The sequence below is a fragment of the Borostomias antarcticus genome, assembly GCF_949987555.1.
Source record: "Borostomias antarcticus genome assembly, chromosome: 13".
Classification (NCBI taxonomy): Eukaryota; Metazoa; Chordata; class Actinopteri; order Stomiiformes; family Stomiidae; genus Borostomias; species Borostomias antarcticus.
In genome coordinates, this window is record NC_140246.1 from 21,084,707 (window position 1) to 21,096,124 (window position 11,418).

General features: G+C 49.8%; 1 protein-coding gene across 1 annotated transcript in view; it reads left to right on the plus strand.

Moving 5' to 3' along the window:
- Positions 1–8,229, plus strand: part of cpm (carboxypeptidase M) — a gene marked incomplete at its 3' end in the record, with an annotated part of 28,819 nt that extends 20,590 nt beyond the window's left edge. Inside the window, exons 5-9 of the mRNA XM_084448050.1 lie at positions 4,123–4,340; positions 4,875–5,045; positions 5,353–5,505; positions 6,878–7,026; positions 7,963–8,229. Of these exons, the coding sequence (XP_084304176.1) occupies positions 4,123–4,340; positions 4,875–5,045; positions 5,353–5,505; positions 6,878–7,026; positions 7,963–8,229 (958 nt within the window). The remainder of the gene's footprint in view (positions 1–4,122; positions 4,341–4,874; positions 5,046–5,352; positions 5,506–6,877; positions 7,027–7,962) is intronic.
- Positions 8,230–11,418: the final 3,189 nt, after the last annotated feature.

Consider the following 11,418-nt stretch of genomic DNA (forward strand, 5'->3'; position numbering starts at 1 on the left):
CTCTCTCTCTCTCACACACACACACACACACACACACACACACACACACATGGGTGTGTCTTGTCTCCTCCCTGTGGTGTGCATGACAAGGCCTTTAGCACACAGGAAACCACCAACCACCCTCTCTGCACCTGCTGTCCCTGCTACTGACCTCCTCCTCTCCACACACACACACACACACACACACACACACACACACACACACACACACACACACACAGATTACACCCAGCGCTCAACCACACACACACACACACACAGATCGCACCCAGCACTTAACTACACTTACACACACACACACACAGATCACACCCAGCGCTCAACTACACACACACACACACACACACACACACACACACAGATCACACCCAGCGCTCAACTACACACACACACACACACAGCTCAGACCTAGCCCTCAAAGACACGCACACACATACACACACACACACACAGATCACGCCCAGCGCTCAACTACACACACACACACAGCTCAGACCTAGCCCTCAAAGACACGCACACACATACACACACACACAAACACAGATCACACCCAGCACTCAACAACACACACACACACAGCTCAGACCTAGCCCTCAAAGACACACACACACACACATCCAGCTCAGACCTAGCCCTCTGCCACACACATATACACACACACACCCAGCTCAGCTCCCCCCCAATCCCACATAGCTCTTCACCGTAGAGACTGGTTGTGAGGCAGCACACAGCACGGGCCGGCCCTGGAACAGAGAAGCTCCACGCCCACTAACCCACCCAGCCCTGGAACAGAGAAGCTCCACGCCCACTCACCCACCCAGCCCTGGAACAGAGAAGCTCCACGCCCACTCACCCACCCAGCCCTGGAACAGAGAAGCTCCACGCCCACTAACCCACCCAGCCCTGGAACAGAGAAGCTCCACGCCCACTCACCCACCCAGCCCTGGAACAGAGAAGCTCCACGCCCACTCACCCACCCAGCCCTGGAACAGAGAAGCTCCACGCCCACTAACCCACCCAGCCCTGGAACAGAGAAGCTCCACGCCCACTCACCCACCCAGCCCTGGAACAGAGAAGCTCCACGCCCACTCACCCACCCAGCCCTGGAACAGAGAAGCTCCACGCCCACTCACCCACCCAGCCCTGGAACAGAGAAGCTCCACGCCCACTCACCCACCCAGCCCTGGAACAGAGAAGCTCCACGCCCACTCACCCACCCAGCCCTGGAACAGAGAAGCTCCACGCCCACTCACCCACCCAGCCCTGGAACAGAGAAGCTCCACGCCCACTCACCCACCCAGCCCTGGAACAGAGAAGCTCCACGCCCACTAACCCACCCAGCCCTGGAACAGAGAAACTCCACGCCCACTAACCCACCCAGCCCTGGAACAGAGAAGCTCCACGCCCACTAACCCACCCAGCCCTGGAGTATCTGCTAGACACAGTACCGAACATGACTGTTTATCTAACCTGGCAGGTCAGTCCAGATCACATTCTCATTGTCGATGATGGCCCGGGAGGAGGCAAACGGCCTCTTGAGGAAACCGCCAGCAGGTTTCATCCGCCGGCGAGGTGTTTTATTTTGCAAAATTAATGTTTTTAATTCTTAAAATATTTGCCTTCAGTTATGATCAACTATGCAAAGCAAAGTAAGAGGTTTCTTAAAAGCACCACTTTTAGAGCATCTGTGAAAAAAGTCCACACAACGTAGCCTACACAACTGAGCTGGCTGCCTGATAGCTAGCTACTGTAGCTTATATGTCCCTAAAACAAATACTAGTTAACACAGGCCATAGCTTTCTTGGCAATTTGGAATATGTCGTTAAGTCCACTTAATTTTAATGTAAGCTTATATGCGAGTTGTGCAGTTTGGTAGTACTGTATGGTTGAATGCAGCTCTGATTGTTTTGTGACCTAAGCTAGCCTAGTGATGCTAACAGAGCTAGATAGCTAGATGTCAAATTAATGGATTATCAATAATGTTTGGTCCTGGATCAATCAAGGAGTCTTCAAAAACAAGGGGTAATGTTGATCAATGATGGTTTCAAATCCAGAATCAATGTATTTGAACGTCACTCAAGATAGATCAGCTTTCTCATTGATTGGTTCGGTAGGAGAAGTAAGAATCTGCAAGTAGCCTAAATATGAATGTTTGAGTCAAATTTGATTTTAACAAAAAATGTCAGTAGACATTTTTTTCTGTTGACAGACATTTGTCGTACGACACTTGTCGACTAAAGCCTAATTTATACTCACTCGACAAGTGTCATTCGACAAATGTCTGTCGACAGAAAAAAAATGTAGACCGAGATTTAGCATTTATACTTAAGTGTCTGATCACCTCCATGGTAACTTGCAGACGTGTGGCTGATTGATCCATGGCAACGAACGTGCCTTCTATCTAGCTATCCAATCACAGCTGTGCGATGAAAGTGACGGCGTCAGTGTCATTAGAAAGTTTGGTAGGTGCAAGACACCCCTGTCCGACACAAAAAGTGTCGACAGTGACGTAATTTCTATCTGTCGACACTTTCAAAAGTGGACGTACGACACCGCACGATGATGTATAAATTGGCCTGAGTAGGCCTATAAATTAAGCTTAAAGGAGTAGTAAAGGGAAAAATCATGTTTAGCCCTATTTTAAGGTTACTTTGATTTTTCAAGGTGCCCACCCACATCCATTGTATGACCAAAGCGGTGGTAGAGCAATTATCGGACTTTCTCAAAAGTGCTAGTTTTGTCAACTTTTTGATCTGAACCATTGTATATGATCATAAGTAACCTTAAAACAGGGCTAAACATGCATTTTCCCTTTACTACTCCTTTAAGTCACTTGTTTTAGAAAGGAGATGCACTTGTGAGTTCTGGCGTAGTAGTATGCTGGCTTTTCCTACGTTAAATGCAGTTATTGTTGGTCGCTTTGGATAAAAGTGTCAGGTGAATGATTGTAATGTAATGTCAAATGTACAGTAGGAGGAGAAGAGAGGAGGAGAGGAGGGGAGAAAAGCAGGAGGAGAGGAGAACAAAGACGTCTGTGTCTGGGAGGAGGGGAGGAGTAGCGATCGCTCGCTAATGTTTACTCATAGCACCGCTCCACTCGGATGAGGTCAGCAAACATCCTGTCACTTCCTGCTGGTCACGTCCATTCAGCTGAACGGACGGGCGGAGACAGACCCGGAATATCAACTACCCCCCCAACTATACCCCGATAACTACCTCCCAACAACTATACCCCGATAACTACCTCCCAACAACTATACCCCGATAACTACCTCCCAACAACTATACCCCGATAACTACCTCCCAACAACTATACCCCGATAACTACCTCCCAACAACTATACCCCGATAACTACCTCCCAACAACTATACCCCGATAACTACCCTCCAACAACTACACCCCAATAACTACCCCCCAACAACTACCCTACGACAACTACCCCCCGACAACTACCCCTCGATAACTACCCTCTGACAACTACCCCCCCAACAACTACCCCCCCAACTATACCCCGATAACTACCTCCCAACAACTATACCCCGATAACTACCCTCCGACAACTACACCCCGATAACTACCCTACGACAACTACCCTACGACAACTACCCCCCGACAACTACCCCTCGATAACTACACCCCAATAACTACCCTACGACAACTACCCCCCGACAACTACCCCTCGTTAACTATCCCCCAACAACTACCCTACGACAACTACCCCCCGACAACTACCGCTCGATAACTACCCTCCGACAACTACCCTACGACAACTACCCCCCGACAACTACCCCTCGATAACTACCCTCCAACAACTATCCCCGAATAACTACCCCCCCAACTACCCCTCTATCACTGCCATACTACCCTGTTTACCTACTACCCCTCTAGCCCTCTCCAACTACCCCCCAACAATTACTACCCGACAGTTACTCCCCGACAAATACCCCCTCACCCCCCGACAACTGTCCCTCGATGACTACCCCTTCCAACTGCCCCCGTACACCACCCCAAACACTGTTGTGACTGGACTGATGATGATGATGATGATGATGACTTGAGCGCTGAACAATCAAATAAACTAACCTGCTCTTTCTGCACCCCCCTCCCCCTCCCTGAACCAGATTCAATAAGAACGGCGTGGACCTCAACAGGAACTTCCCGGACGCGTTCGGCCCGTCCAGACAGATGACGTCGTCGTTGGGGCAGGGGGGCGGGGCCCGGAGGGAGGCGGAGGTGCAGGCGGTGATGGATTGGCTGAGCAGGGAGAGCTTCGTCCTGTCAGCCAACCTGCACGGAGGCGCCGTAGTCGCCAGCTACCCCTACGACAACAGCAACGGAGGTCTGGACACACACACACACACACACAGCTCTGACAGGTTCACTCACACACACACACACACACACACACACACACACACACACACAGCTCTGACACGCTCACTCACACACACAAACAGCTCTGACACGCTCACTCACACACACACAGCTCTGACACGCTTACTCACACACACACACACACACACACACACACACACACACACACACACACACACACAGATATAGACACATCCATTTGCATACTGGACAAACACTTCTAACCCCTCAAACACCTTGTGGTGAAATAGGTCAGAGAATGACCTCTCAGCTGAGTAACGTTCTGTTCTGTTAATAAATAACATCTGACCTGTGGTCAGACTGCTTACAAATTAGCTATTATCCACCCACACACACACGCATGTACACACACACACACACACACATCGAGTGGAAACATTTACTCATCTGTATCCCTGTTCGCTGCACCATTTTAGCCCCTGAACACATGACCTAGCTGTGTGTCCGACTTCCTTCCTGTGGTGGGGTCATATGACAGGAAGTGAGCTGCAGGGCGGGGCCAGTGTGACTCCGGACGACGACCTGTTCATCCACCTGGCGAAGACTTACTCCCACACCCACAACAGCATGCGCCAGGGAGACGCCTGCTACGACTCCAAGGACTTCCAGGATGGCATCACCAACGGCTACTACTGGTACCAACTCCCAGGTTAGTGACGGTTTGTGTGTCTACTGGTCTCTACTGGTACCAACTCCCAGGTTAGTGACGGTTTGTGTGTCTACTGGTCTCTACTGGTACCAACTACCAGGTTAGTGGCTGTTTTTGTGTCTACTGGTGCCAACTACCAGGTAAGAGACTGTTTGTGTATCTACTGGTCTCTACCGGTGTCTCCTGGTACCAACTACCACGCAGACAACTGTTGGTGTCTACTGGTATCAGTTACCAGGTTAGTCTGACTGCGAATGTTCTACCTCCTCCTCCTCCTCCCCTCCTCCTCTCCTCCTCCTCCTCCCAGGTGGGATGCAGGACTATAACTATGTGTGGGCTCAGTGTCTGGAGATCACCCTGGAGCTGTCTTGCTGTAAATACCCTCCAGAGAAGGAGCTGCCGGGCCTGTGGAACCAGAACCGGGCCGCTCTGCTGGCCTACATGCAGCAGGTCCACCTGGGTGGGTAGCAGAACTGGGTCAGGACCGGCTGGGCCTCACGGTTCAGATCCAGTACCTCCAGATCATACTGTACACATGCAGAACATCCCTGTATACATAGACACGCTAGGACGACCAGAACCTGGTTTAGCACCAGAACTATCAGAACCTTCAGATCATAAACCTTCAGATAAACATACTGTAGATAAGGCGAGGTAGGTTCTCCAGGTACGGCAGGATGAGGGTTGGTCAGCTAGGTTCTACAGGATGAGGGTTGGTCAGGTAGGTTCTACAGCAGGATGAGGGTTGGTCAGCTAGGTTCTACAGGATGAGGGTTGGTCAGGTAGGTTCTACAGGATGAGGGTTGGTCAGGTAGGTTCTACAGCAGGATGAGGGTTGGTCAGGTAGGTTCTACAGCAGGATGAGGGTTGGTCAGGTAGGTTCTCCAGGATGAGGGTTGGTCAGCTAGGTTCTACAGGATGAGGGTTGGTCAGGTAGGTTCTACAGGATGAGGGTTGGTCAGGTAGGTTCTCCAGGATGAGGGTTGGTCAGGTAGGTTCTCCAGGATGAGGGTTGGTCAGGTAGGTTCTCCAGGATGAGGGTTGGTCAGGTAGGTTCTCCAGGATGAGGGTTGGTCAGGTAGGTTCTACAGGATGAGGGTTGGTCAGGTAGGTTCTCCAGGATGAGGGTTGGTCAGGTAGGTTCTCCAGGATGAGGGTTGGTCAGGTAGGTTCTCCAGGATGAGGGTTGGTCAGGTAGGTTCTCCAGGATGAGGGTTGGTCAGGTAGGTTCTCCAGGATGAGGGTTGGTCAGGTAGGTTCTCCAGGATGAGGGTTGGTCAGGTAGGTTCTACAGGATGAGGGTTGGTCAGGTAGGTTCTCCAGGATGAGGGTTGGTCAGGTAGGTTCTCCAGGATGAGGGTTGGTCAGGTAGGTTCTCCAGGATGAGGGTTGGTCAGGTAGGTTCTCCAGGTACTGTGCCTCAGTTTGTCACCAGGGTGATCAGCAGTGTAACCCGACCTGCCCCCTGACGTCACCTCTTGTCACAGCCAGCCTCTCTGGTCAGTCTGGGCGTCCTGTCCTGCACAGTAACTATACAGTCAGGTGTCAGAGTAGACTGGCAGGCAGGGAAACACTACACTCGGCATAGGTAATGGAGATCCTGGATTGTGTGTGTGTGTGTGTGTGACAGAGAGAGATGGAAAGGAAGAGAGGGTGTGGTTGGGTGTTCAGGCTCAGCAAGTGTGTGTTTTTGGTTTTTGTGTCTACAGGTGTAGAAGCAAGTGTGTGTGTTGTTTCAGGTGTAGTGTGAAGTGTGTGTGTGTTCATATTCAGTGTGTGTGTGTGTATGCGTGTGTGTGTGCATATGTGTGTGTGCGTGTGTATCCATGCAGGAGTGAAGGGGCAGGTTCTGGATGGAGATGGGAAGCCGGTCCAGAACGCGCTGGTGGAGGTGGAAGGCAGACCGAACCTCTGTCCCTTCAGGACCAATAAACACGGAGAATACTACCGACTCCTTCTGCCGGGCAACTACACATTCAAGGTGAGGCTGCGCCCTCTGCTGGCAGATATGCAGTATTACAGCACCGCTAAACCACGCCGATCTGGTGGGTTAGTTTACTGAAGTATGGAGGATCTCATCAGAGCTGGAAGGCAGAGGAGAGAGGAGTCAGAGTCCCAGCCTGCTGTTGAGAGGAGAGGAGTCAGAGTCCCAGCCTGCTGTTGAGAGGAGAGGAGTCAGAGTCCCAGCCTGCTGTTGAGAGGAGAGAGGAGTCAGAGTCCCAGCCTGCTGTTGAGAGGAGAGAGGAGTCAGAGTCCCAGCCTGCTGTTGAGAGGAGAGGAGTCAGAGTCCCAGCCTGCTGTTGAGAGGTCCACTATCACAGATGTAGAACAGTTGCATGTCTGCATCTACCAGCGTGTCACAACGGGTGGGAAAAACTACAGCCAGTGTTGCTTAGACCCTGCTCACTCAGCCAGATGATCACACACACACGGAGTGGGAACATTATCATCTGTATCCCTGTTCTCTGCACTCTCACACACGCATGTGGGTGGTCTGGGCTCTGTGGTCGAGGCTCTCCGTGTGTTCTCCCACAGAGGGCCCCGTAAACATCTGGCCAACAAACAAATAAACAAAAAGCCAACATTCTGCAGGCTGGCGCAGATGGAGACGCACTTCAACTCTATTAACAACACATTCAATAACAAGCCAGGGGAGAATAATATGGAAACTTTATTGGTCATTGCATAGGCCTACATGAATAACATATGATTTTGTTCATTCGTACTGTTCATTAAGGTTACTGACAGATACTGCAGATCCTGTATTCATGTCAATAGTTCTATTAACTTTTATTTATATTTATATAAATATAAATATTTATATTATTTATTTATATTAATTAATATTTTTTGTGTGTGTGTGTGTGTGCATATGTGTATGTGCGTCCATGTGTGTGTCCGTGTGCATGTGTGCCAGGTGACGTTCCCGGGTCACCAGCAGCTGACCGAGACCCTCAGTGTTCCGTACGGCCCAGACTCCTCCTCCGCCCTCCGACACGACTTCCTGCTCCGGTGCAGCCCCGCCTCCACGCCCCCGTCGACGCCCACCATGCCCTGCAGCACCTCCCAGCTCTGGAGGCCCCTGGAGGGCCACGCCGGGGCCCTGCAGATGCCCTGGACCAGCCTGGGCCTGGCTCTCTGCCTCACAGCCCTGGGCTGCTTACCTAGCGCACTACTGCAGTAGCCTTGGTATACTACCTAGTGCACTACTGCAGTATACTAGTACATTCCTTTGTGCACTTACTGCCATATACTAGTGCACTTACTAATGCAGTACTGCAGTTTACATACAGTAGAGCACTACTGTAGGAAGTGCACTCTGTAGGACACTACTGCTTTGGAGGTGGGACACTGCAGTGTGCTATTCTAGTGAGCAGAGGAACCTTGGCAGATCTCTGGATCCTGACCTCACACAGGGACACACAGACTGGTTCTAATGCTGTTTCTTTTTAACATTTGTAAACATTTTTCTACAGTTCTGTATATACATTTCAGCACCGGCCGGCGTTGCTCTCCTTGCACAAACACGTGAGCCATTGTCATGTTTCTATTGCGTTTCTATTGTTTTTATTGTTGCTTTTTATATCTTACTCTCTGGAGCTGCCATACCAAGGATGGATGGATGGATGGAAGGAGGGAGGGATGGAGGGCGACCCCTGACCCTTGACTCATATGACCCTAATCCTCACACACTCTCCATCCCTACAGTTAGCTCAGTACTTACTGTCAAGCACATCATCTGGATTGTGTTTAAATACAAAGATATGTGGTTTATACCTTTAATATTGTTTATAATACAACAATTCTGGTATTGTTTGTACTATCCCTGGGATACACAGACAAGCTCACATGTTATCTCACAATTAGTAAACTGGCATGAAACCAACAAGCAACACATAAAGTCACACACTCCATGTATGAAGTACAACTCCATGTAAAGTGCATTGGTGCCGTGGGAAATATTGCAGCTGTGCTTGACCTGGGCGGGAGCTCACCAGGCCAGTTTCCTGAATGTCTCTCAGAAAGCCCTAGAATGTGCTTAGTTCGTGGGTAGGGCATCCTGTCAGAGAGGAAATGTCAAAAATTTATATTAACATGTCTCCGACGTAACTTCAGGCGAGGCACGGACGTCAACGCTGGGCTAATCGGCAGAGGCTAATCAGTCACGCAACCCACCAGCTGACTGTCAGCTGTCATAGCATTGGTTCAGCTCGCAGAGCACATGCATTTAAGCTGTCAAAACATGTCATTGTTCGCTCTTGCCACTACTGCTGATCGCTTGTATCTGTGTCCTCACTGCTTCCGCGTTCTCTGCTCTTGCGTTTCGTGCTCATGTTTGTGTTTTGGTGCGTTTTGTTACCTGCTGCCTGTGATGTCCTCTCCGGTCCGTGGTTTGGGGGGTCCGTGGCGTCGTGAGCGGCCTCTGTAAGCAACGCGACGCAACTGAACCACAACGCAACCACAATTCTGTTCGGCAACGCATGATGCCGCTCCATTCAAAGTGAATGAGAAGCGTCAAAGTTGAAGCCTGAAACGCATACGTGTGAGCACAACGTACAGGCCGTTTCAGACGAGGAGCGATATCCATGTGTTGAAATGGTATGTTTGTTGCATGTGTGTGTTGTCTTACCCAAAATAGCAGGTTGAAGAGGAACAATGTATTTAATGCAGCAGACTCAGCAGCGAGCCAAGGTGCAGCTGTGTGGGCTAGACCTACTGAAATGACAAGACAACATATGAAACTGTATCATTCGAAGATTAAAATGCCACTTTCATTTTGATATTTACACCATCTGAGAAAATAAGGTATTTCCTTAAGAACACCAGAGGAAAAAAACAATGCACTCTAACACCACCAGGTGCTAAATAATATGGTTTACTCATACGTGTCAAAGCTGTTGCATGCCAGTTATATTTCTGTGGATACTCCGATTCTGTCGTTCGCCATTTTGAAAAGGTCACATTTTCTGAGTTACCTCACTTCTTAGACAAAGAGGCACCATGCATCAAAAGTTGAGGGAATACAACTCTAACACACACAGCACAAACTTTGTTGCATCACGACACAAAAGGTTTTTGAGTGAGGGCTCATACGAGATGGTGTGCGCAGACACACTGCTAGTGCACCACCAGTCTCCGTCCAGAGCTGGAGAGAGGAAGCAGACACACTGCTAGTGCACCACCAGTCTCCGTCCAGAGCTGGAGAGAGGAAGCAGACACACTGCTAGTGCACCACCAGTTTCCGTCCAGAGCTGGAGAGAGGAAGCAGACACACTGCTAGTGCACAACCAGACTCCGTCCAGACACACTGCTAGTGCACCACCAGACTCCGTCCAGACACACTGCTAGTGCACCACCAGACTCCGTCCAGACACACTGCTAGTGCACCACCAGACTCCGTCCAGACACACTGCTAGTGCACCACCAGACTCCGTCCAGACACACTGCTAGTGCACCACCAGACTCCGTCCAGAGCTGGAGAGAGGAAGCAGGGAAGTGCCGTCAGCTTCACTGATACACATAACTGAATCACTTCCCACCAGAGCTGTTTGGGGTGAATGCCAGCGATTTACGGGGTGAGATACAGACAGGGAGGTAATTCATTCACCACAGAGGGAACAGCTTTCTTCATTATTCCATCTAGTTCCACAGTCAGCCCCAACTGAGCACAAATTACAATGCCTGAGGTGTCAATTTGAGTCCTTGAACATAGCGATCTGATCTTCTGCATGTTTTGATATTGGGGTCATGGGCATCGGAAGGGAAATGAAAGTAGGTGGGACACCAAAAGGGGGGAGTCTGAAAAATTTGAAGCGAAGAGATGCCAATTCCTGTATTCGAGAGCATTTTTACAGGTGGTTCGATACTTTTATCTGGCTATAACAAGAGGAGAAATATCAAATAATGTAGTATATATATAGATATTTATTTATATTTCCTGCACAAATTTTACATACTAAATAACATAGTATCCAGGGCCCTAGAGAGAAAGAGAGCTGGCAAGCTTTCATAATGTTGCCAACAAAAGTCTAATTTACCTGTGACTCTCTGTCTCTCCCTGTCTGTTTCTGAACTGGTCTCTCCCTGTCTGTTCCTGAACTGGTCTCTCCCTGTCTGTTCCTGAACTGGTCTCTCCCTGTCTGTTCCTGAACTGGTCTCTCCCTGTCTGTTCCTGAACTGGTCTCTCCCTGTCTGTTCCTGAACTGGTCTCTCCCTGTCTGTTCCTGAACTGGTCTCTCCCTGTCTGTTCCTGAACTGGCGGTGTGTCACTTGTTGTCTGCTCTGCTGCCTAATGACATAACATTTCCATATTAGTGTTTCCACATTTCACATCATTTCACATTCCTTGTGAACATTAACCAGTTATTCTTTT